Here is a 25,874-nt window from a genome sequence, read left to right as displayed (position 1 = left end):
AGTGAGCTGCCTTATGGAAAGGACCATGTGACAAGGAACTGAGGGAACTGGCCAACAGCCAACAAAGAACTGAGCCCTTATCCCAATAGCCTACAAGAAACTGAATCCTGCCAACAACCACATAAATAAGCTTGGAAGCTGATCCTCCCCTGGGCGAGCCTTCAGATGAGACCACACTGCTGGCTACTAGCTTCACTGTAACCTCCTGAGAGACTTTAAGCCAAAGGCACCCAGTTAAGCTACACCCAGATTCTTAAGCTACATTATATCTGAGATAATAATGTTTGTTGTTTTTAGCTGCTAAAATTTGGGGTAATTTGTTACACAATAGATATTTTTGTACCTGGAAGTGAAGTACTGCTGTAATAAAAATCTAAAATGTGGAAGTGGCTCTGGAAGAGGGAACTGGGTTTGAGGACAGTTTTAGTGAAAGTTTAAAAGTGCCCTGAATATACTGTAGAATTCTGGACTTTAAGGGGATTGCCAGTAAGGGCTTAAAGTGAAAAAAATCTTATTAAAAATTGAAGGAAAGGGGATCTTTGCAATGTAGTGAAACAAAGTTTAGCAACAATGTCACCTACAGTTATGTGAAAAGTAGAATACGTGCCTCATGAACTGGGTGATCTGGCTAAGGAGATTTCTAAACCAAGTGCTGAAGGTGCCACCTGGTTTCTTCTTAACACTTATAGTTAAAATATGAGAGAAGAAAAGTAAGTTCAGGGGAGGACTATTAAACAAAAGGAAGCCAAGACTTGATGGTTTTGAAAATTCTGAGCCTCTCCAGATAGCAAATAATGCTAAAATTAAGAAATGGATAAAATCTAAGGCACTGCCAGGAAAATGTGGTCTACAGATGAAGCCAAGGGTATGACTGTAAAACATCTGTTAAGAGCTCAAAGTACTATTCAGTCATACAAAAGGTGATTCAAAAGATTAAGGGTATGTCTCTCAGATCCTCTCAACTTAACAGGATCTCTAAGAAGCATAGAGCTTATCAAGAAGGTATTTGTGGCTTCTGTCTAATAGCGTGAATCCCAATGAGATTCATAGGAGGCCCACAAAATCTTTGAGGGTATTATAGCAGCAGAAACACTGTCCTGCTTGGACTGAAAGGGACAGAAATAGTACACAATGAAAAGAGACCACTGGATCCCCAAAATTCTGGCAAGAAGCAGGCTGAGAAAATTACTCAGCTGCAAACACATTGTAGTTTTCATGAAAAAGGAAGACTCAAAAGGCAAAACCAAGAGTCCCAAAGGTAGAGCCAAGAGCCACGAATTATTCTCATGCTTTGAGAGCTGATAAAAGAAACTCCAACATTTGCTGGGGTTTAGACTAGCTATGGATCAGACTCCTCTGTGCCTCCCGTTCTCCCTTTTTTATACAGGAATGTGTGAAGAGATTATCTATTGTTTGTCTCATCATTGTATGCTGGGTGTGTGGGGAGAAGATAGCCTGTCTCTTTAGTTTCACAGTCCACAGTGATCGCTGCTTCCTGATACACTCTTAGGTAATTCATTCCTCAAGTGTGGGCTAGATTAAGTGACTAGAATGCAGAATAGGAGACTTGGTTATGAAAGACTGTGGCTTCTGCTTAGGTGCATGCACTGTCACTTGCTCATGCTAAGGGAAGCGAGCTGCCATGTTCTTAGTTGTCCTATGGAGGGGCTCATGTGGCAAAGAACTGAGGGAGGCCCGCAGAAAACAGTCAGCAAGAAACAAAACCCTCAGTCCAGCAACTCACCAGAAACTGAATCCTGTCAAAAACCACATAAATGAGCTTAGAAGTGAAGCCTCTCAGTTGAGCCTTCAGATGAGCCTAGCCCTGGACAAAGAGCTTCACTATCATGAAAGACCTTGAGCCAGAGGACCCAGTTAAGCTGCACCCAGATTTCTAACTCACAGAAACTATGATATATGTTTGTTATTTTAAGTCACTAAGTTCTGGGGTAATATATTATGATGTAATGAGATGATTAACACACCAAAAACAAAAAATTAAATCACAATCTTTACACTGGATCCTTTTGAAAGGTTAACTGTTCACTGTCTTCAGTGCCTGGGAATCTTTCCAGCCTTAAATCCTAAGCTAAGAATTCTCACTTAACTCACCGGGAGATGAAGCATTAGTTGGGGCATTTTGATTGAATACCAGAAAAGTCTGTACATAAAGACTTCCCACCACCCCCTAAAAATGCAGAGATGTTGATACACTTTTCCAAATCACTAAAGATGAGCTCTTAGGAAGATGAACATGCAAAAATCTAGTGAAGAGCAAAAGACAAACAATAGTCTCTGGAAAAAACAGAATTATGGAGGTTCTCAAGGACCTGAAGAGAGAGATGAGAAGATTACATGGAGAAAGGGGCCAAGGAACCAACCTTGTAGTTAGCATTTGCAAAGTCTCTCCAACTACAGGTGAGAAATAGGGGTCAGGAATAGTCGAGACCTCACTGATTTTCTCTAAAGGTGGAGTCTGAGGTAAAACATCAGGACGACCGAAGTGGACGCCTGGAAAAAAGAAAGGGGAAGAAAATCAATAAATAAAAAAGAAGAGAAAAGGGGGTGGGGAAAATATAGGAAAAAATATGTAGCAACTTGGATTTTCATGGACAGGAACGGGGAGTAGAGGTCCTAAGCAGACAAGGACTCAGAAGGAAGGGAGGGAGTGCCCCATCACACGGGGACCCCAACCCTGGCGCTGACCTGGCTCCACTTCCGCCTTTGTTGTCACTTGTGCCTTGTGTTCCCCAGAGACCGATGGCTGGTAAGTTACGCAGGAGTTGCCGCTGGGGCCTGCTCGCCGAGAGAAAGATGAGCCAGACCGAAACTTTTTGGAAGGAGAGGGCTTCACTTCAAAAGGGAAAGAGAGAGCCTACTTAGCACCCACCTCGGAAACCGTCACCAAGACATAGATACAACTTGCTAGCGTCCCCAACACAAACCCAAAGTTGTTCCTCTGCAAAGCAGGAAAAGGGGTTAATGTCAACAAAGATGGGCTCTATGAACTACTCTTCAGAGGAGGGGGCATCTCAGTCCACTTCACTTTGGAAAAGAAGCAGAGAACCTAGAGGAAAGGAGACACATATCTCTCCCCTCCTACAAGCAACCTCAATGGCTTTGCTTCCGCCTGATGACATGTATCCTATTCTGTAATTCCTTTTTTCTTTAATAGTATCCTTCAGTTAAACCAGACAAAGATGACCCTTTCACTCTATATCCCTGTAGCACTTACACACACAGCACGATGGTGATACTTTACACTTGTTTATATATCACTTTGAAAAGACTTTGAAAGGATTTTTCCATGTTTCTTAAGACTGTTTGGCATGCCTAAGTCCGCTCTGCCTCACCGAGGGACAACTGATGCCTATGATGAGGAGACGGAGATGGGAAGGAGGAGCTGGAATCTGCCAGTGGCAGCAGCGTGAAAGGTTTGGAAAGAAGAACATTGGCACTTCCCAACCAAGAAAGTTGAGGGAAGAGACTAAGAACACCTGCTAAGCAGAAATGAGTAAGTGCTTCTCCAACCTTATGATCCTAATCTAAGAACTTCCTGGCCTTGGGGATATGGTAATATTCTTGCCTATCTCTGACCATAAAAGTCCAGCTTCGCCTATCTCAGCCTGTGGCATGGGTCCTACACCCACAACTAAACATTTTTACAACCCCACCAATTTCTCAGAAATGCCCCTCCCCTCAATGACACATGTAGGGATTGCCAGGGGGAAAGCAGCAACTTGGAAACAACTGAGACAGACAAAGTGACCGACATAAGGATGGGCAGCAGCTCTCACGGGATGTGGGTAGAGTAGGAGAAGCCTCTGGCTTTGGCAGTTCCCTGACAGAGGTGTCCTGCCCCCCATCTCTTGAAGTAAGGGAGCCATTGGAGGGTCATCTGGCAGAAGCCACTTACAGAGGATCTTCTTGAACACTGTAGTGCACATGAAGCGCTGGAACCGTTCGGCGTAGAAGCTTGGGCGATGCACTGATACGGTGTCCTGCAGAGTAAAAGAGATGGCTGCAGAGTTAGAGAGGAGGAGGCCCAGCAAGAGGATCTCTGGTCCAAGGGCCATTTTTCCCTAGGATGAGAGCCTAGCAGAAGGGTAGAACCCACAAATGAAATAAGGTAAGAGGAAACTGAGGGGGCAAATCAGAAGTGAGAGAGGCAGAAAGAGGAGAGCCTCTAGCTGACTGCTACTCACCCCATCATGTACCAGAGCTTTCCAAGAGTGCTCCAACTTCTTAACAAACCTGACAAGAAAAATGTATATCATGCATTCAACATTAAACGAATGACCTTATAGTTTTCTACTTTACAGAGTTAAAAGAGCAATCGCAGTAGCAAAGAGAGAGACCGGGAAAGCACCCCCACTATTATGCTGGCTTTCCAAAGAACAGACAAGGTAGTGCTTATTCCACATGGAGATCGAAGCTGTTTCTAGGTAAGTCGATTATTGCCCCCCTCAGAAAGGGGTAGTTAATATGTCCCGGCAAGTCAGGGACAAGAATATTTATTGTAAAAGGGGAGCTGGAGGGACAGATGGGCAAACCTGGAAGGGGGTCAAGTACTGTCCAGTCCTCATTAGTACCTGAAACCTTACAGGAGCAAAACTGGGGTCTAACATTTCCAGCTCTTCCTTCACTACCACACCACTGCCTGAATTCCACAGGCTAATGCTTTTCACAGAACACAGTGATCCTCTTGTTTTTCCTCCATGGAAAGGAGGGATGTGTTTCCAGCTGTATCCTAATGTGGAGTATGACTCATCTCACAGGTCTTCCACAAAAAGCCAGAGAGATGGCGTTTCTACCCTGGTGCTTCTAAGGACTGACTCAGCTTTCCACAGAGGTGTATGCTATGTTTGGGGAGATGGTGGGATAAGGAAGCCAACAGACAGGCATAATCAGGAAATAAAAAACCATCTGAAACCCAATGAAGCAAGCAGCCAGACTGCAACTTACTCTTCTTGCTTCAGGAAGAATTTGGTGACACCCATCTAAAACAGCTATGTGAGTAAATCCACATCCACTCTACCCCTAGGATCTATATGCTCCTCACCTGTAAGATTGAAGAATGTCAATGATCCCAATATAAAGCAGCAGCCTTTCCCCTTTACTATTCCGGGCCGGGATGCCACCCATACTGGGGAAGACAAGAAGGAAAGAGTAAGAAAATCTTTTGTCTAGCAGGCAGAGGCTTCTGCTAACCTCAAATCAGATCAGGACATGTAACTGAGACCTAAGCATAGTTAGAAGTCCCATCTTCCATAAGCTGGGGAAGAGCAAGAGACTTCGCCCAGCCCCACCCACTTTGGCTTATGTATTGTAACCTCTTTCTCTCCAAATCTCACCTGCCTGCCTCTCCCACCCCAAATCCATGGAAGAGAATCTAAAAATCACCCCTACTCAGCAATTATAGGAATACTCTCCCAATTAACTCTAAACTTTCTTAGTACTCTACTCTTTTTTTTTTTTTTTGGCTGCGCTGCAAGGCTTGTGGGATCTTAGTTCCCTGATCAGGGATCGAACCGGGGCTCTCGGCAGTGAAAGCACGAAGTCCTAACCACTGGACCGCCCAGGAATTCCTCCCCAGTACTTTCATATTTTAATTTATGCCCACTGAGACACTCTTCTGGAGAGTCATGGTAAAGAATACTTTAAAATGAAACCACTTAAAAGACATTTGATACTTTAGTAACTACACTTCCTTGATCCATGATGGTAACAAAGACGCCTTCCATAAAGAAGTCTATAATAAATTGTTTTTGATGAAGTTCTAATATAATTTGCAGGCGTGCATCTAAGACTCTGAGCGAACATTTTTTAAAAAGTCTTGGACTTCCCTGGTGGCACAGTAGTTAAGAAACTGCCTGCCAATGCAGGGAACATGGGTTCGATCCCTAGTCTGGGAAGATCCCACATGCTGCGGAGCAACTAAGCCCATGTGCCACAACTACTGAGCTTACACTCTAGAGCCCATGAGCCACAACTACTGAGCCCACGTGCCACAACTACTGAGGCCCATGCATTCTAGGGGCCCGCATGCCGCAACTACTGAGCCTGCGTGCTGCAACTACTGAAGCCCACACACCTAGAGCCGGTGCTCCGCAACAAGAGAAGCCACCGCAATGAGAAGCCTGTGCACCGCAACGAAGAGTAGCCCCCATTCGCCGCAAGTAGAGAAAGCCTGCACGCAGCAACGAAGACCAAACGCAGCCAAAAATTAAAAAAAAAAAGTCTTGGGACTTCCCTGGTGGCACAGTGGTTAAGAATCTGCCTTCCAATGCAGAGGACGTGGGTTCGATCCCTGGTCAGGGAACTAGATCCCACATGCATGCCTCAACTAAGAGTTTGCATGCCAAAACTAAGGAGCCCACCAGCCGCAACTAAGGAGCACACGTGCCGCAACTAAAGGAGCCATTGAACCGCAACTAAGGAGCCATCAAGCTGCAACTCAGGACCTGCCTGCCACAACTGAGACTCAGTGCAACCAAAAATAAAAAATAAATAAAATAAAAATAAAATAAAATAACAAAAAAAAGAAATTATATGTTTGTTTTAAAATAAATAAATAAATAAATAAATTTTTAAAATTCCAAAAAAAAGTCTCTTAATTTTGAATAGTTCTCCTTCCCAGATGTACAAATCCCAAATTTAAGACATCTTCCTTTCCTTTTACATTCTTAGGAAAGCTCATCCTATAGTTCTGTAAGCATTAAAGCTACTGACTTAACTACTGAATAAAGGCTACTCCTTCTCAGAAGCTGCGTCCCTCCCTCAAGAAAAAGTGCTCTGAGCCTATGCACTCCTTCCCAGCGCCCGAGTCCACTCACTGGTCCTCAGTCTCCATGGTGCCACCTCGTCGAGCCTCGCCCTGGATAGATTCCATGGCTGTGGAATAGAGAGCCTTTTGGGGGGCTGGTCTGCGAGTGTCAGTTGAATATTGTGCTTCATTGCCTAAAGGCTCTCGTTGTGCATAATCTATGTTATGGATTGACACCAGGAGGCTATAGTCCATTATCTTGAAGCTCTGCAGCACCTAATGGAAGGAAAAAACATGATCTGAGCCTTGGGAGGTATGAGAATCTTTTTTCAGGATCTCACAGCTTTCCTGATCTAACTGTTTTTGATAGCGAACCTCCAGAGCTATAACCACAGGATCAGCCTTTGCTCCTCCTACTCCTTGGAGAACAGTACATTGACCTCCTCTGGTCACCCTTCACTGATATCCCTTCAGCTTTCCTTCACCAGAGTACATACAAATTAGGCCACGGCCTAGCCCACAAGATCCTCTTTGTTTGTTCTTTCCTTGTATCTCTTCATGAAAAGAGCATTATATTCTCAATGAAAGAAGAAACACATATTTGAGCTCTAAAAAATCCACAAGGAGGGTCTGGTAAAAGTAAACTTTGTGACAGAGCAGATCTGTGGCAGGTCCTTATATGGCCAGCTTCACTTCAGTTCATTATTTGCTGAATCCTTACCATCTGTAGGCACTGTGCCTGCTTATGTGGATACAAAGATACGTAAGAGAGCTTCTGTCCTCATGGATATTATAATTTAGAAAGGGAAACTAATGTAAAAATAAAAACAATACAGTCTACTATGTGTAACAATGCAAGTGCATACATGATTGAGGAATATTACAGAGACATACATAAATAGGTTTATGAGGGATCGATTAGAGAGAAAATAAATGCAAGTAAATAAAGGAAGGAAAGAAGAATGCCAAGGCCTGGAAGCATGAAACAGCAGGCTACATGCAGGGAGGTATAATTTGGTGTTGCTAGAACATAAAATGCAAAGGCTAGGTGTTTGGCACGAGAGAGAGGATGGTAGGGTCAAGACAATGACAGGTCTGATGTGTCATATTAAGGAGCCTGGACTGTCTCCTACAGTTCTCAACCTTGTATATTTCCACCAGTTCCAGCAGATCACTTTGGGGGTTTTGGTAGGTGGATAGAGTAAGGGATAAAGAGAGTTCAGGACTGATTCTTGGCCTCTCCCGCCGTGGAGCACAGGCTCCGACGCACAGGCCCAGAGGCCATGGCTAACGGGCCCAGCCACTCCGCGGCATGTGGGATCTTCCCAGACCGGGGCACAAACCTGTGTCCCCTGTATCGGCAGGCGGACTCTCAACCACTGAGCCACCAGGGAAGCCCAGGACTGATTCTTATGTGTGGTTTGAAAAACCTCTCTGCTCCACCAAGTCTCCAGTCCTCACAACCAAAAGAGCCAAACTAAAATAGGCATTATCCTGGAAGTAGATGCAGAGTAAGCAAAGAAAGGCAAGGATGGATAACATCATGGACTGAATAGAAGATGACAATCCTACAAAAGCAGTTTGCCAAAAAAAAAAAAAAAAAAAAAAAAAGGGTGGAAAAATCAGTAGGGAAAGATGTCACAAAAACCAACAGATGTTAAGAAAGTGGAATCAGGGCTTCTCTGGTGGTGCAGTGGTTGAGAGTCCACCTGCCAATGCAGGGGACACGGGTTCGTGCCCCGGTCCGGGAAGATCCCACATGCCGCGGAGCGGCTGGGCCCGTGAGCCATGGCCGCTGAGCCTGCGCTCCGCAACGGGAGAGGCCACAGCAGTGAGAGGCCCGCGTACCGCAAAAAAAAACAAAAAAAAAAGAAAGTGGAATCAATCAACTGTCAAACACTGCAGAAAATTCAAGGAAGGACTGAGAAGTACTCTCTATTCGGCATCTACGTGGTCATTGGAGAGAGCAGTTCAATTGAAGTGGTGAGAGCAAAAGCCAGGACACGGTGGGTTGAGGTAGGAATAGGAGAAGAGAAAGGGAAAAGAGAAATGGAGGCATCATTAAATGAAGACATTGAAAAACATTCTCTTAATCTTAAAATAAAAAAGAGATAAACTTGTTTGTATATAGATAGAAAATAGTCAGTTGAGGCTGAAGCCAGAGGTGGGAAAGGAAGTAAGTGATGAAGCAGTATCCTAGAGAAACAGGAGGAAATGGATCTAGGTCACAAAAGGGACTGACCTGGAATAATCGACCAAGTTGGGAAGAAAATATAGATTAAGGATGGTTAAGTGTAGATCCATTTATAAAGTGATGATGGGGGCAGGACAAAGGGATGGTACAGAATAGAAAGTTGAGGTAGTTTGTTGAGAAACAAGGCTGGGGGGATGAGAGTCAGAAACCTGTTTGAAGAGAGTGCCAATCATGTGCAATCTCTGGGAGGAACAGGAAATGGATTGATGAGGAATACTGAGGGCCCAGGTAGGGGTGGATATCATAAATCTGTAGAGATGCCAGTATACACAGTTGTGTGATTTTTTTCAGCAGCACTCAGCTTCTAAGATATAAATTTGGATTTGGCAGACAGGATCAAAAACTGAGCCATGATGGTGCTGGTATGAAAATAAGGAGAATGTATGCTTATGAGGCCCAGGACAGGTAGCAGGTAGAGAAAAAAAAGACGGGAGGGGAGTTAGACAAACGGGGAGAAAGTAAAAATGTAAAGGCATAAAGGATCTAATATAAAAGTTATTTTAAATGAAGTCTGGCACAGATGGAGCTAAGGAACAGAGTCCCATCTCCCACAGATTAGATGCCTAAGAACGACCAAGCTGTTTTACAGACTGAGATTTCTGGTGCCTGAGAGAGAAGGAAATGTGACAAACTCACCAAACAGTCGCGCTGCAGGGTCTTGCACAGAGCATTGTACATATCAGCATCCAAAAAGAGACCATCAGGGATGTCTTGTAAGAAGTCCAGGTCTTTAAGGGTGGGGAGAGGTTTCTCTCGCTCTTTTTGGGAAGCCCGCCTTTTGTAGGTTGAGCCCTTGAGGTCATATTTGATATGCATCTTGACTGACCGTGGTAAGAGATTGTTCATCACCACAATTCGAATGTTCTTACCACCTGCCTGCACACAGTACAGTCCATAGAACTTAGGCAGCAAAGTCCGAGGGTTCTGGTTGAGGTTCTGAGGACAAGAAAGTAAAAAGAAGTAGAAGAGCAAATTAGCTGATTTTCAATAAAACTCAAGGGCAAAAGCTGTCACCCCCCTTCCTTTGTCTGTTACATGGGATTCAGATACAATCTGCCCATAAGCCCACATTACATTTGTTTAAAATTTCCCAATGTATCTATCTCAATAATGAGCTCACCACCAAGCCGAGTGGAAGGCCTACAATACAGTAAGCAGTCAGGATACTAAACATATGATGAACATATTCCTTCAGAGAGGTTTAAGAGAAGACAGCACTGAAAAAGACTTAATGCTTAGCCTTCTGTATAGTATATTCTTGTGAGTATGAAAGGAGGCAAAGAAGAGTTCCCTAACTTCTCCAGAACCTCCAAGAGGTATCAGTCAGAGTAAGAAAAAATACAGTATTATCAAGGGAAGTAACCAACCTCATACTCTACTCTAGGAGCTGGACTAAGAATGGAAAGCAGAATCATCATTGAAAAAAAACAAAAATAAACAAATGGGACCTAATTAAACTTAGAAGCTTTTGCACAGCAAAGGAAACCATCAACAAAATGAAGAGAAAGCCCAAAATATGGGAGAAAATATTTGCAAATGAAGTGACCGACAAGTGATTTTTCTCTAAAATATACAAACAGCTCATGCAGCTCAATATCAGAAAAAAAAAAAACCCCAATCAAAAAATGGGGACTTCTTTCGAAGATGGCGGAAGAGTAAGACGTGGAGATCACCTTCCTCCCCACAGATACACCAGAAATACATCTACATGTGGAACAACTCCTACAGAACACCAACTGAACACTGGCAGAAGACCGCAGACCTCCCAAAAGGCAAGAAACCCCCCACATACCTGGGTAGGGCAAAAGAAAAAAGAATAAACAGAGACAAAAGAATAGGAATGGGACCGGCACCAGTGGGAGGGAGCTGTGAAGGAGGAAAGGTTTCCACACACTAGGAAGCCCCTTCGCAGGTGGAGACTGCGGGTGGCGGAGCGGGAAAGCTTCGGAGCCGCGGAGGAGAGCACAGCAACAGGGATGCGGAGGGCAAAGCGGGGAGAGATTCCCGCACAGAGGATCGGTGCCGACCAGTACTCACCAGCCCGAGAGACTTGTCTGCTCACCCGCCGGGGCGGACAGGGCTGGGAGTTGAGGCTCGGGCTTCGGTTGGAGCGCTGGGAGAGGACTGGGGTTGGCAGCGTGAACACAGCCTGCAGGGGGTTAGTGCGCCACGGCTAGCCGGGAGGGAGTCCGGGGAAAAGTCTGGACCTGCCAAAGAGGCAAGAGACTTTTTCTTCCCTCTTTTGTTTCCTGGTGCGCGAGGAGAGGGGATTAAGAACGCTGCTTAAAGGAGCTCCAAAAAAAAAAAAAAAGGAGCTCCAGAGATGGGCGCGAGCCACAGCTAAAAGCCCAGACCCCAGAGACGGGCATGAGACGCTAAGGCTGCTGCTGCCGCCACCAAGAAGCCTGTGTGCGAGCACAGGTCACTATCCACACCCCCCTTACAGGGAGCCTGTGCAGCCAGCCACTACCAGGGTCCCGGGATCCAGGGACAACTCCCCCGGGAGAACGCACGGCACGCCTCAGGCTGGTGCAACGTCACGCCGGCCTCTGCCTCCGCAGTCTCGCCCCCACTCCGTGCCCCTCCCTCCCCTCCACCTGAGTGAGCCAGAGCCCCCAGTCAGTGGCTCCTTTAACCCCGTCCTGTCTGAGCGAAGAACAGACGCCCTCCGGAGACCTACACGCAGAGGTGGGGCCAAATCCAAAGCTGAGGCCCTGGGAGCTGTGAGATAAAGAAGAGAAAGGGAAATCTCTCCCAGCAGCCTCAGAAGCAGCGGATTAAAGCTCCACAATCAACTTGATGTACCCTGCATCTGTGGAATACATGAATAGACAACGAATCATCCCAAATTGAGGAGGTGGACTTTGAGACTAAGATTTATGATTTTTTCCCCTTTTCCTCTTTTAATGAGTGTGTACGTGTAAGCTTCTGTGTGAGATTTTGTCTGTATAGCTTTGCTTCCACCATTTGTCCCAGGGTTCTATCCGTCCGTTTTTTTTGTTTTTCAATTTTTTTCTTAATAATTATTTTTTATTTTAATAACTTTATTTTATTTTACTTTATCTTCTTTCTTTCTTTCCTTTCCTCCTTTAGACAACGAATCATCCCAAATTGAGGAGGTGGACTTTGAGAGCAAGATTTATGATTTTTTCCCCCTTTTCCTCTTTTTGTGAGTGTGTATGTGTACGCTTCTGTGTGAGATTTTGTCTGTATAGCTTTGCTTCCACCATTTGTCCTAGGGTTCTATCCGTCTGTTTTTTAAAAAATTTTTTCTTAGTAATTATTTTTTTATTTTAATAATTATTATATTTTATCTTACTTTATTTTATTTTACTTTATCTTCTTTCTTTCTTTTTTCCTTCCTTCCCTCCTTCCCTCCTTCCTTCCTCCCTCCCTCCCTCCCTCTCTCTCTCTCTCTTTCATTCTTCTTCTACTAATTCTTTCTTTCTACTTTTCTCCCTTTTATTCTGAGCCGTGTGGATGAAAGGCTTTTGGTGCTGCAGCCAGGAGTCAGTGCTGTGCCTCTGAGGTGGGAGAGCCAACTTCAGGACACTGGGCCACAAGAGACCTCCCAGCTCCACATAATATCAAACGGCGAAAATCTCCCAGAGACCTCCATCTCAACGCCAGCACCCAGCTTTACTCAACGACCAGCAAGCTACAGTGCTGGACATCCTATGCCAAACAACTAGCAAGACAGGAACACAACCCCACCCATTAGCAGAGAGACTGCCTAAAATCATCATAAGTCCACAGACACCCCAAAACACACCACCAAACGTGGACCTGCCCACCAGAAAGACAAGACCCAGCCTCATCCACCAGAACACAGGCACTAGTCCCCTCCACCAGGAAGCCTACACAACCCACTGAACAACCTTAGCCACTGTGGGGCCAGACACCAAAAACAACGGGAACTACGAACCTGCAGCCTGCAAAAAGGAGACCCCAAACACAGTAAGATAAGCAAAATGAGAAGACAGAAAAACACATAGCAGATGAAGGAGCAAGATAAAAACCCACCAGACATAACAAATGAAGAGGAAATAGGCAGTCTACCTGAAAAAGAATTCAGAATGATAGTAAAGATGATCCAAAATCTTGGAAATAGAATAGACAAAATGCAAGAAACATTTAACAAGGACCTAGAAGAACTAAAGATGAAACAAACAACGATGAACAACACAATAAATGAAATAAAAAATACTCTAGATGGGATCAATAGCAGAATAACCGAGGCAGAAGAACGGGTAAGTGACCTGGAAGATAAAATAGTGGAAATAACTAATGCAGAGCAGAATAAAGAAAAAAGAATGAAAAGAACTGAGGACAGTCTCAGAGACCTCTGGGACAACATTAAACACACAAACATTCGAATTATAGGGGTTCCAGAAGAAGAAGAGAAAAAGAAAGGGACTGAGAAAATATTTGAAGAGATTATAGTTGAAAACTTCCCTAATATGGGAAAGGAAATACTTAATCAAGTCCAGGAAGCACAGAGAGTCCCATACAGGATAAATCCAAGGAGAAATACGCCAAGACACATATTAATCAAACTGTCAAAAATTAAATACAAAGAAAGCATATTAAAAGCAGCAAGGGAAAAACAACAAATAACACACAAGGGAATCCCCATAAGGTTAACAGCTGATCTTTCAGCAGAAACTCTGCAAGCCAGAAGGGACTGGCAGGACATATTTAAAGTGATGAAGGAGAAAAATCTGCAACCAAGATTACTCTACCCAGCAAGGATCTCATTCAGATTTGATGGAGAAATTAAAACCTTTACAGACAAGCAAAAGCTGAAAGAGTTCAGCACCACCAAACCATCTTTACAACAACTGCTAAAGGAACTTCTCTAGGCAGGAAACACAAGAGAAGGAAAAGACCTACAACAACGAACCCAAAACAATTAAGAAAATGGGAATAGGAACATACATATCGATAATTACCTTAAATGTAAATGGACTAAATGCTCCCACCAAAAGACACAGATTAGCTGAATGGATACAAAAACAAGACCCATATATTTGCTGTCTACAAGAGACCCACTTCAGACCTAGAGACACATACAGACTGAAAGTAAGGGGACGGAAAAAGGTATTTCATGCAAATGGAAACCAAAAGAAAGCTGGAGTAGCAATTCTCATATCAGACAAAATAGACTTTAAAATAAAGACTATTAGAAGAGACAAAGAAGGACACTACATAATGATCAAGGGATCGATCCAAGAAGAAAATATAACAATTGTAAATATTTATGCACCCAACATAGGAGCAACTCAATACATAAGGCAAATACTAACAGCCATAAAAGGGGAAATCGACAGTAACACATTCATAGTAGGGGACTTTTTAACACCCCACTTTCACCAATGGACAGATCATCCAAAATGAAAATAAATAAGGAAACACAAGCTTTAAATGATACATTAAACAAGATGGACTTAATTGATATTTATAGGACATTCCATCCAAAAACAACAGAATATACATTTTTCTCAAGTGCTCATGGACCATTCTCCAGGATAGATCATATCTTGGGTCACAAATCAAGCCTTGGTAAATTTAAGAAAACTGAAATTGTATCAAGTATCTTTTCTGACCACAATGCTATGAGACTAGATATCAATTACAGGAAAAAACCTGTAAAAAATACAAACACATGGAGGCTAAACAATACACTACTTAATAACGAAGTGATCAGTGAAGAAATCAAAGAGGAAATAAAAAAAATACCTAGAAACAAATGACAATGGAGACACGATGACCCAAAATCTATGGGATGCAGCCAAAGCAGTTCTAACAGGGAAGTTTATAGCAATACAATCCTACCTTAAGAAACAGGAAACATCTCGAATAAATAACCTAACCTTGCACCTAAACCAATTAGAGAAAGAAGAACAAAAAAACCCCAAAGTTAGCAGAAGGAAAGAAATCATAAAAATCAGATCAGAAATAAATGAAAAAGAAAAGAAGGAAACGATAGCAAAGATCAATAAAACTAAAAGTCCTGGTTCTTTGAGAAGATAAACAAAATTGATAAACCATTAGCCAGACTCATCAAGAAAAAAAAGGGAGAAGACTCAAATCAATAGAATTAGAAATAAAAACGGAGAAGTTAACAACTGACACTGCAGAAATACAAAAGATCATGAGAGATTACTACAAGCAACTCTATGCCAATAAAATGGACAACCTGGAAGAAATGGACAAATTCTTAGAAATGTACAACCTGCCAAGACTGAATCAGGAAGAAATAGAAAATATGAACAGTCCAATCACAAGCACTGAAATTGAAACTGTGATTAAAAATCTTCCAACAAACAAAAGCCCACGACCAGATGGCTTCACAGGCAAAGTCTATCAAACATTTAGAGAAGAGCTAACACCTATCCTTCTCAAACTCTTCCAAAATACAACAGAGGGAGGAACACTCCCAAACTCATTCTGCGAGGCCACCATCACCCTGATACCAAAACCACACAAGGATGTCACAAAGAAAGAAAACTACAGGCCAATATCACTGATGAACATAGATGCAAAAATCCTCAACAAAATACTAGCAAACAGAATCCAACAGCACATTAAAAGGATCATACACCATGATCAAGTGGGGTTTATTCCAGGAATGCAAGGATTCTTTAATATACGCAAATCAATGTGATAAACCATATTAACAAACTGAAGGAGAAAAACCATATGATCATCTCAATAGATGCAGAGAAAGCTTTCGACAAAATTCAACACCCATTTATGATATAAACCCTGCAGAAGTTGGCATAGAGGGAACTTTCCTCAACATAATAAAGGCCATATATGACAAATCCACAGCCAACATTGTCCTCAATGGTGAAAAACTGAAAGCATTTCCACTAAGATCAGGAACAAGACAAGGTTGCCCACTCTCACCACTCTTATTCAACATAGTTTTGAAAGTTTTAGCCACAGCAATCAGAGAAGAAAAGGAAATAAAAGGAATCCAAGTCGGAAAAGAAGAAGTAAAGCTGTCACTGTTTGCAGATGACATGATACTATACAAGGAGAATCCTAAAGATGCTACCAGAAAACTACTAGAGCTAATCAATGAATTTGGTAAAGTAGCAGGATACAAAATTAATGCACAGAAATCTCTGGCATTCCTATACACTAAGGATGAAAAATCTGAAAGTGAAATCAAGAAAACACTCCCATTTACCATTACAACAAAAACAATAAAATATCTAGGAAGAAACCTACCTAAGCAGACAAAAGACCTGTATGCAGAAAACTATAAGACACCAATGAAAGAAATTAAAGATGATACAAATAGATGGAGAGATATACCATGTTCTTGGATTGGAAGAATCAACATTGTGAAAATGACTCTACTACCCAAAGCAATCTACAGATTCAATGCAATCCCTATCAAACTACCACTGGCATTTTTCACAGAACTAGAACAAAAAATTTCACAATTTGTATGGAAACACAAAATATCCCGAATAGCCAAAGCAATCTTGAGAAAGAAAAACGGAGCTGGAGGAATCAGGCTCCCTGACTTCAGACTATACTACAAAGCTACAGTAATCAAGACAGTATGGTACTGGCACAAAAACAGAAAGATAGATCAATGGAACAGGATAGAAAGCCCAGAGATAAACCCACGCACATATGGTTACCTTATCTTTGATAAAAGAGGCAGGAATGTACAGTGGAGCAAAGACAGCCTCTTCAATAAGTGGTGCTGGGAAAACTGGACAGGTACATGTAAAAGTATGAGATTAGATCACTCTCTAACACCATACACAAAAATAAGCTCAAAATGGATTAAAGCCCTAAATGTAAGGCCAGACTATCAAACTCTTAGAGGAAAACATAGGCAGAACACTCTATGACATAAATCACAGCAAGATCCTTTTTGACCCACCTCCTAGAGAAATGGAAATAAAAACAAAAATAAACAAATGGGACCTAATGAAACTTCAAAGTTTTTGCACAGCAAAAGAAACCATAAACAAGACCAAAAGACAACCCTCAGAATGGGAGAAAATATTTGCAAATGAAGCAACTGACAAAGGATTAATCTCCAAAATTTATAAGCAGTTCATGCAGCTCAATAACAAAAAAACAACTAACCCAATCCAAAAATGGGCAGAAGACCTAAATAGACATTTCTCCAAAGAAGATATACAGACTGCCAACAAACACATGAAAGAATGCTCAACAGCATTAATCATTAGAGAAATGCAAATCAAAACTACAATGAGATATCATCACACACCGGTCAGAATGGCCATCATCAAAAAATCTAGAAACAATAAGTGCTGGAGAGGGTGTGGAGAAAAGGGAACACTCTTGCACTGCTGGTGGGAATGTTAATTGATACAGCCACTATGGAGAACAGTATGGAGGTTCCTTAAAAAACTACAAATAGAACTACCATACGACCCAGCAATCCCACTACTGGGCATATACCCTGAGAAAACCATAATTCAAAAAGAGTCATGTACCAAAATGTTCATTGCAGCTCTATTTACAATAGCCAGGACATGGAAATTACCGAAGTGTCCATCGACAGATGAATATTAAAGAAGATGTGGCACATATATACAATGGAATATTACTCAGTCATAAAAAGAAACGAAATTGAGCTATTTGTAATGAGGTGGATGGACCTAGAGTCTGTCATACAGAGTGAAGTAAGTCAGAAAGAGAAAGACAAATACCGTATGCTAACACATATATATGGAATTTAAGAAAAAAAAATGTCACGAAGAACCTAAGGGTAAGACAGGAATAAAGACACAGACCTACTAGAGAATGGACTTGAGGATATGGGGAGGGGGAAGGGTAAGCTGTGACAAAGCAAGAGAGAGGCATGGACATATATACACTACCAAACGTAAGGTAGATAGCTAGTGGGAAGCAGCCGCATAGCACAGGGAGATCAGCTCAGTGCTTTGTGACCACCTAGAGGGGTGGGATAGGGAAGGTGGGAGGGAGGGAGACGCAAGAGGGAAGAGATATGGGAACATATGTATATGTATAACTGATTCACTTTGTTATAAAGCAGAAACTAGCACACCATTGTAAAGCAATTATACTCCAATAAAGATGTAAAAAAAAAATAAAGGTAGAAGATATAAATAGACATTTCTCCAAAGAAGATATACAGATGGCCAAAAAGCACATGAAAAGATGCTCAACATCACTAATTATTAGAGAAATGCAAATCAAAACTACAATGAGGTATCACCTCACACTGGTCAGAATGGCCATCATCAAAAAATCTACAAACGGGCTTCCCTGGTGGCGCAGTGGTTGCGAGTCCGCCTGCCGATGCAGGGGACACAGGTTCGTGCCCCGGTCCACGAAGATCCCACATGCCATGGAGCGGCTGGGCCCATGAGCCATGGCTGCTGAGTCTGCGCATCCGGAGCCTGTGCTCCGCATCGGGAGAGGCCACAACAGTGAGAGGCCCAAGTACCGCAAAAAAAAAAAAAATCTAAAAACAATAAATGCTGGAGAGGGTGTGAAGAAAAGGGAACCCTCCTACACTGTTGGTGGGAATGTACAGCCACTATGGAGAATAGCATGGAGATGCCTTAAAAAACTAAAACTAGAGCTACCATATGATCCAGCGATTCCACTCCTGTTCAGTGTTCTTTGCAGCCCTATTCACAACAGCCAGGACATGGAAGCAACCTAAATGTCCATCAACAGAGGAATGGATAAAGATGTGGTACATATATACAATGGAATATTACTCAGCCATAAAAAGGAATGAAATAATGCCATTTGCAGCGACATGGATGGACCTAGAGATTGTCATACTGAGTGAAAGTAAGTCAGAAAGCGAAAAATAAATATCATATATTATCACTTATATGTGGAATTTTAAAAATGGTACACATGAACCTATTTACAAAACAGAAGTTGAGTCACTGATGTAGAAAACAAACTTGTGGTTACTGGGGGGAAAAGGCAGGGGGTAAACTGGGAGACTGGGATTGACATACACACAGTACTATACACAGAACGGATAATTAATAAGAACCTACTGAATAGCACAGGGAACTCTATTCAATACTCTGTAATATGGGAATAGAATCTAAAAAAAGTGGATATATGTGCATGTATAACTGACTCACTTTGCTTCCTGTACAGCAGAAACGAAACACTGTAAATCAACTATACTCCAATAAAAAAAAATTTTTTTTAAATCATCATTGAATCTTGTCGTTGGGTAGCAGGGTCTAAGCTAAAAACACTTAAAATAGGACAGATAAACAAAACCTCCTTTAGCCATAGAGAGACAAAAGAGATGGGAAAAGCACAAAGATGAACTACATTCCTACGACAGAAGGGCTGACATTGTTTTGTCCCCCTGATGGCAGCCTCCCCAGTGGAGTGGAGTGGGCAGCTCAGGCAGCCAGTGCTCCTGGTCCTCTTACCATGTAGTATCCTGGAAGCAGCTTCTGCAGAAACTCCGCCTCTTTGTGCTGGACTGTTTTAATGATGAATTCATCATCGCTGGACACATAGAAGAGGGAACCACTAGCTCCAGAGTTGCAGAGTTCAATCAGTGGCTCATTGCAGAGGGAGTACTGGGCCCAGAGAAAAGAGAGCAAGAGGTTCAGAGATACAAGGGCATGCCCAACCAGAAATCAACTACAGATGCAATTCTAAAGAAAAACTAGAGCAAGAGTGTGGAGAGAGGGTCTTCCTTTGGAAGTATCCCTCTGATACTGGAGTCCCAGGGTCCTGAAATCTGGAAGCTTACCAAGTAATCATCAGGGCGGATACCAAATAACTCCCGAAAGTAGCGGAAGGCAACAGGTGCATAGGTCTTGAACCGAAAGTCATTGTAGTGATGAGCAGGAGTCAGGTTGCTCCCTTCACTGTGGGGTTGAACAGAAGAAGCCATAACTTACCAGTTCCTGTAATTTAGGGAGTCCACACCCTGGAAAGACACTCAGTCACCCAAAGCCAGGTCAACACATCCCTCCTGAGAGAACCAAAGGGACTGGATGAGTCAGTTACATAATGGGACAAGGCACAACACGGGGATTAAGACATGGGCACAGGGAATCATATTACCTCCTCCCAATGCACTAAATTGTTTTTTAGGGCTCAGTCCACAGGCCGGAGGCTCATGGAAACATCCAAAGGAGAGCATGTGCTCTTCAAATTCTCCAGTCCCCATATCACCCTGATTAAAATCAGGTTAAGGATTGGATGCATGCCTAAATTAGACATGAACCCTAAAATGCCCTGATGATGATATAAAAAAGCCACATTTTCTAGGACATTCCCCTGCACATTAACCTCTGTACCTCGGGAAGAAGATACTCTCCACCACATAGAAGTCTTGCATGAGGACATCCCGCTCTGGTTTGGTACTCAGGCTCCCCACAGTGTGAGTAATGCCTAACTGGATGGCACCTTTTAAAGCTGACGAGGTTGTCTAAGAAACAAGAGAAACAAGAGGAAAGTTTCTAGTATTAAATCTGATCATAGCAATAAAAACTCAGAAGAACCAGAAGGAACACGGGAGAGCAAATGCCTATCTAGTAGTTCAGACTAAACTGGGGCAATCCAGTTTCCCCATCCCCACACTCTACATGGCAGTTAAGCCTGCAAAGATTGGAAGAGCATGAAGATACAGAATAGCAAAGTGGGGACTCTCTAAACAAGGTGTTCCCTCCTATTCACATCTATATCTGGAAGATACGTTGTACTGAGAGAACAATCCTAGGTCTCACTCCAAAGGTTCCTGCCCCCAGAGTATATGGAGTCCTCCAAACATTTTATTCATCTGATACAGAATGTAACTAAAATTAACTGATACTCTGATTCACTGCCTAGCTACTGAAGTTCAGTTCTCTAAGGCAAGGGCTGACTGGCGTTCCAAGGACAACTGAGTGGCAAAAAAAGCTCCTGACTGAAGAAGAAAGCCTGAAAGATTCAAATTATTTCTGAGAGAACTATTTAGATTTAAAATTATCATACTGTGGTCAAAACACAAACATAAGAGCCCCACTCTTACAATCCAGGATTTCAATGTCATGGGAAAATGTCGTATTATTTAGTTCTGTGCTGTCCAATATAGTAGCTACTAGCTACACTCGGCTATTTAATTTTAAGTTAAAGTTAATTTAATTTAAAAATCATTTCTTCAGTCTTACTAGCCACATTCAGGTATGATTAGTGGGTACCACACTGGATAACACAGATATAGCACATTTCAATCACTGTAGAAAGTTCTATTGGACAGTTTTGTTCTAAGTGATTTCCCTTATCCCCCCAACCCTCACCAAATATTACTTGTATCAATATTCTACCTAGTCCTCGTTGGGCATTAAAATTATAACTAGGGACTTCCCTGGTGGTCCAGTGGTTAAGAATCCACCTCCCAGTGCAGGGGATGCGGGTTCGACCCCTGGTTGTGGAACTAAGATCCCACATGCCATGGGGCAACTAAGCCCATGCGCTCTGAAGCCCACGTGCCACAATTAGAGAGAAGCCCGTGAGCCACAACGAAGCGCCTGCACACCACAACGAAAGATACCATGTGCCACAGCTAACACCCAATGCAGCCAAATAAATATTTTTAAAAATAAGAATAGGGATTTCCCTGGTGGCACACTGGTTGAGAATCCACCTGCCAATGCAGGGGACACGGGTTTGAGCCCTGGTCCAAGAAGATCTCACATGCCACGAAGCAACTAAGCCCATGCACCACAACTACTGAGCCCACGCACCACAACTACTGAAGCCCACACGCCTCGAGCCTGTGCTCTGCAACAAGAGGAGCCACCGCAGTGAGAAGCCTGCATACTGCAACGAAGAGTAGCCCCTGCTTGCCACAGCTAGAGAAAGCCCATGCACAGCAACGAAGACCAAACGCGGCCAAAAAAATTTAACACTTAAAAAAAAATTTTTAAATAAGAATATTTAAAAAAAATAAATAAAATTATAACAAATTTTTTAAGTGCTTGCCTCTCCAATTAGACTAGAAACTCATCTTTTTGTCTCAGTGTTCAGCACATAAAAAGAGCTCAATAAGTGTGTTTAATTGACATGGGCCTCAGAGTCCATTCCCAGGGAGAGTCAGGTCCCTGACTGAGAATGAGTCAGTCCACCTCTATCACTTCGGACAATGCAATAAAGACAGAGAACAAACACAAGAAAAATTTACATGGGCCAGACAAGGTATAGATGCCAAATAGGAGGTTGAACACTGTACCCCAGGAAACCTAAGCATCTCCAATTAGTCCAGAACTGGGGAATTGGGTCACTCCAGGATGCTTCTCTCCTGTTTTCCCTTCACCAGTTCAATTTTCTCTTCTTGGTTATTACTACTATCTTTCCAATCCATTTGATATCTCTAGCTCAAAATCAGGTATTCTAGGCCCTATTCACCAAATGAAACTACAATCTTAAAAAAACAAAACCCATGGACTTCCCTGGTGGTCCAGTGGGTAAGATTCCATGCTCCCAATGCAGGGGGCCCAGGTTCGATCCCTGGGCGGGGAACTAGATCCTGCATGCATGCCACAACTGAGAGTCCACATGCCACAACTAAGAGCCTGCACGCCACAACTAAGAGCCCGCATGTCACAATTAAGAGTCCACATGCCACAACTAAGAGTCCGTATGCCGCAACTAAGAAACCCACATGCTGCAACTAAAGATCCCGCATGCCGCAATGAAGACGCTGTGTGCCACAACTAAGACCCAGCACAGACAAAAAACAAAATAAAACAAAACATACACACACACAAAGAAAAATTCTTGACCTGCTGTCTATCTCTGTATCACCAAGCTGAATGGGATCCAGCCTTCACTTTATGTACATCCAGCACAAGAGACATGGTTCCCTAAAGCTAGGTAAGAATGGCCTTGGGGGCTTATTACATGTTTATATCTAACAGGGAAACACAATTTCTTCAGCTCAGTGAAAAAGCATCCAACACCAGATTTGTTCATTAAGAACATTCTCATTTAAACACATATATGGGGACTTCCTTGGTGGCACAGTGGTTAAGAATCCGCCTGCCAATGCAGGGTACACGGGTTCCATCCCTGGTCCAGGAAGATCCCACATGCCACAGAGCAACTAAGCCTGTGTGCCACAACTACTGAGCCCACGTGCCACAACTACTGAAGCCTGTGCGCCTAGAGCCCATGCTCCGCAACAAGAGAAGCCACCACAATGAGAAGTCCATGCACCGCAACGAAGAGTAGCCCCCTGCTCGCTGCAACTAGAGAAAGCTGGTGAGCAGCAACAAAGACCCAACACAGCCAGAAACAAAACCAAACAAAACGAAAAACACATATACAGGGCTTCCCTGGTGGCACAGTGGTTAAGAATCCGCCTGCCAATGCAGGGGACACGGGTTCGAGCCCTGGTCCGGGAAGATCCCACATGCTGCCGAGCAACTAAGCCCGTGCGCCACAACTACTGAGCCTGTGCTCTAGAGCCCATGAGCCACAACTACTGAGCCTGTGCGCCACAACTACTGAAGCCCGCGCGTCTAAAGCCCGTGTTCCGCAACTAGAGAAACCACCGCAATAAGAAGCCTACGAAGAGTAGCTCCCACTCGCCACAACTAGAGAAAGCCCGCGCGCAGCAACGAAGAGCCAACGCAGTCAAAGATAAAATAAATAAATTTATAAAACAAAACAAAACCCATATATACAGACGGGAAATAATTTACCCTTTGTGAAGTAAATTCTAAAGTTCAAGTTGCGGGGCTTCCCTGGTGGCACAGTGGTTGGGAATCCACCTGCCAATGCAGGGGACACGGGTTCGAGCCCTGGTCCGGAAGGATCCCACATGCCACAGAGCAACTGTGCCCATGTGCCACAGCTACCAAGCCTGCGCTCTGGAGCCGCGAGCTACAGCTACTGAGCCGCGCACCACAACTGCTGGGGCCCATGCGCCTGGAGCCCATGCTCCACAGCAGGAGAGGCCACCGCAGTGAGAGGCCCACGCGCCGCAGCGGAAGAGTGGCCCCCGCTCGCCGCAACTAGGGAAAGCCCGCGCACAGCAACGAAGACCCAACGCAGCCAAAAATAAATAAAAATAAAATAATTAAATTTATAAAAAATAAAAAAGTTCAAGTTGCATGATGGCTATTGTGCAAAGGTTTAGCGTATCAAGAAATGGGATGGAATGTGGAGAATAATATCAAGGAGACAGAACTATCCCTTCCTGGAGTAAGATGAATGGGTTTCACCCAGACACACCTTTTTATATGTTGTCTCTCCTGAGGAATCAACACCTCGGTGGCCTATTTTCTTCATGGGCATGCTAGAGGCATAAGGCACCTAGAATAAGAAGAGTCAAGATTAGTACATGATTCCCATGTAACACACCAAACAGCTACCACGATGGTAAATCAAAAAAAACAAAACATGCAACACACCCTTTTTAGGTTAAGAACGTTTTATAAAATCTTTAGAAGATCCCTCCCATGCAAACACACAGCTATAGTGTTGCTCCCCAAAGAACTAAACTGACTAAAAGAACACAAAGAAAACTCCAAATGACATATATTTCACCTTTGGTTCTCAGAAAGATGACATGGAAAATTAAAATGATTATCATTAAAGAAAAGGAGAAACAGGGGAAGTAAGCAATAGCAGCCCCAGAAAAAAGGAAAGACCCTCAGTTTACAAAAGCAAGAGAGAAGTAGAGCTCCACAGACCCAGCTTTCTTTCAGAAACTACTACCCCTCTAATATTCAACCCAACCTGAACACTATTTGCTCAAACTGAATTCACCAGCAGAAATGATCTAGCCACTGGCAAATGCAAGTACTGCGAGCCCAAGTATTAAGAGGCTGTGGCAATAAGATGAGTCCTCTAAGAAAAGGGCCTCAGTGCCTCAAAGAGATTCCTGAGAACGTGGTATGGCTTTGTTTTCTATTCACATACATCACAGCCTCTGAAAAAAGGAAGAAGTAAAACCAGTGGAGCAGAGGCTAGAAGGCTATTCTCCACAGCCAAGATGCCAGCACAACAGACATGAAGGTATTCTTCATGATGTCGATACTCAAGTTAACAAGCCAGAAGGCAAAAAGACTACTGAAAATAGCATGTTACCATCTTAGGGCCTGATATTTAAGTTCTACTCTTCTTGCTAAGACCCTTAGTGCCAGAAAACCCTCAGTATATAACCTGACAGATCTTGGAAGATGTTCTGAGAAAAAAGCCTAAAATCCTATGCCAAAATGGTCTGCACTCTGAGGTCCCGTCACAAAACCCAGGAGAGATGCAAGAAGTAAAAAGAGGAATGGGAAATACTCTGTGGGAAGAAAATTAAGCAAATACAAGATACTCTGCACAAAAGAGAAAAACTTAGAATATCAACAGCTTCAGTACGGTTAAAAGAAGTTCTCCACATTCACTGAAGCTACGCAGTCAGGAGGTATTAACAGCAAAACAAGAGAACGAGCCTTAGTGTCAGACTAGCTTTGAATCCTAACCTTATTAATTACAGGACCTTGGGCAAGCTATAGAACCTCTAATCTTCACTTTTTCATCTATAAAACATGGATAACAACACTACCTACACTCATAGAGGCTCTTTGAAGGATTAAATAAGAATACCTATAAAGAGCACTTAGGTACCTTATTTACTCTTTGGTACATTAAAAAAAGGCTCAGGGTCTTCCCTGGTGGCGCAGTGGTTGGGAGTCCGCCTGCCAATGCAGGGTTCAAGCCCTGGTCCAGGAAGATCCTGCAGCCGCGGAACAACTGGGCCCGTGCGCCACAACTGCTGAGCCTGCCCTCTGGAGCCCGTGAGCCACAACTGCTGAGCCTGCGTGCTGCAACTGCTGAGGCCCCCACGCCTGGAGCGCG

General features: G+C 43.2%; 1 protein-coding gene across 3 annotated transcripts in view; it reads right to left on the bottom strand.

The window, feature by feature from the left end:
- The window catches only part of PIP5K1A (phosphatidylinositol-4-phosphate 5-kinase type 1 alpha), a 45,477-nt gene that overhangs the window by 2,597 nt on the left and 17,006 nt on the right, over positions 1-25,874 (bottom strand). Inside the window, exons 3-13 of one of the 3 annotated variants that reach the window (XM_060029648.2) lie at positions 24,258-24,338; positions 20,339-20,469; positions 19,786-19,903; positions 19,457-19,609; positions 9,657-9,956; positions 6,837-7,042; positions 5,063-5,146; positions 4,206-4,254; positions 3,917-4,001; positions 2,707-2,853; positions 2,382-2,511 (exon numbers count right to left, since the gene is read on the bottom strand). In XM_060029648.2, coding sequence (XP_059885631.1) covers positions 2,382-2,511; positions 2,707-2,853; positions 3,917-4,001; positions 4,206-4,254; positions 5,063-5,146; positions 6,837-7,042; positions 9,657-9,956; positions 19,457-19,609; positions 19,786-19,903; positions 20,339-20,469; positions 24,258-24,338 — 1,484 coding nt within the window. Of the gene's footprint in view, positions 1-2,381; positions 2,854-3,916; positions 4,002-4,205; positions 4,255-5,062; positions 5,147-6,836; positions 7,043-9,656; positions 9,957-19,456; positions 19,610-19,785; positions 19,904-20,338; positions 20,470-24,257; positions 24,339-25,874 lie in introns of those variants that run through there. The other 2 variants (XM_060029656.2, XM_069541346.1) reach the window with 2 other exon arrangements.

This window comes from Delphinus delphis, chromosome 1 (assembly GCF_949987515.2).
Source record: "Delphinus delphis chromosome 1, mDelDel1.2, whole genome shotgun sequence".
NCBI lineage: Eukaryota > Metazoa > Chordata > Mammalia > Artiodactyla > Delphinidae > Delphinus > Delphinus delphis.
The sequence above is the reverse complement of the archived record's forward strand: the minus strand, read 5'-3'. Positions and strand labels throughout refer to the sequence as shown.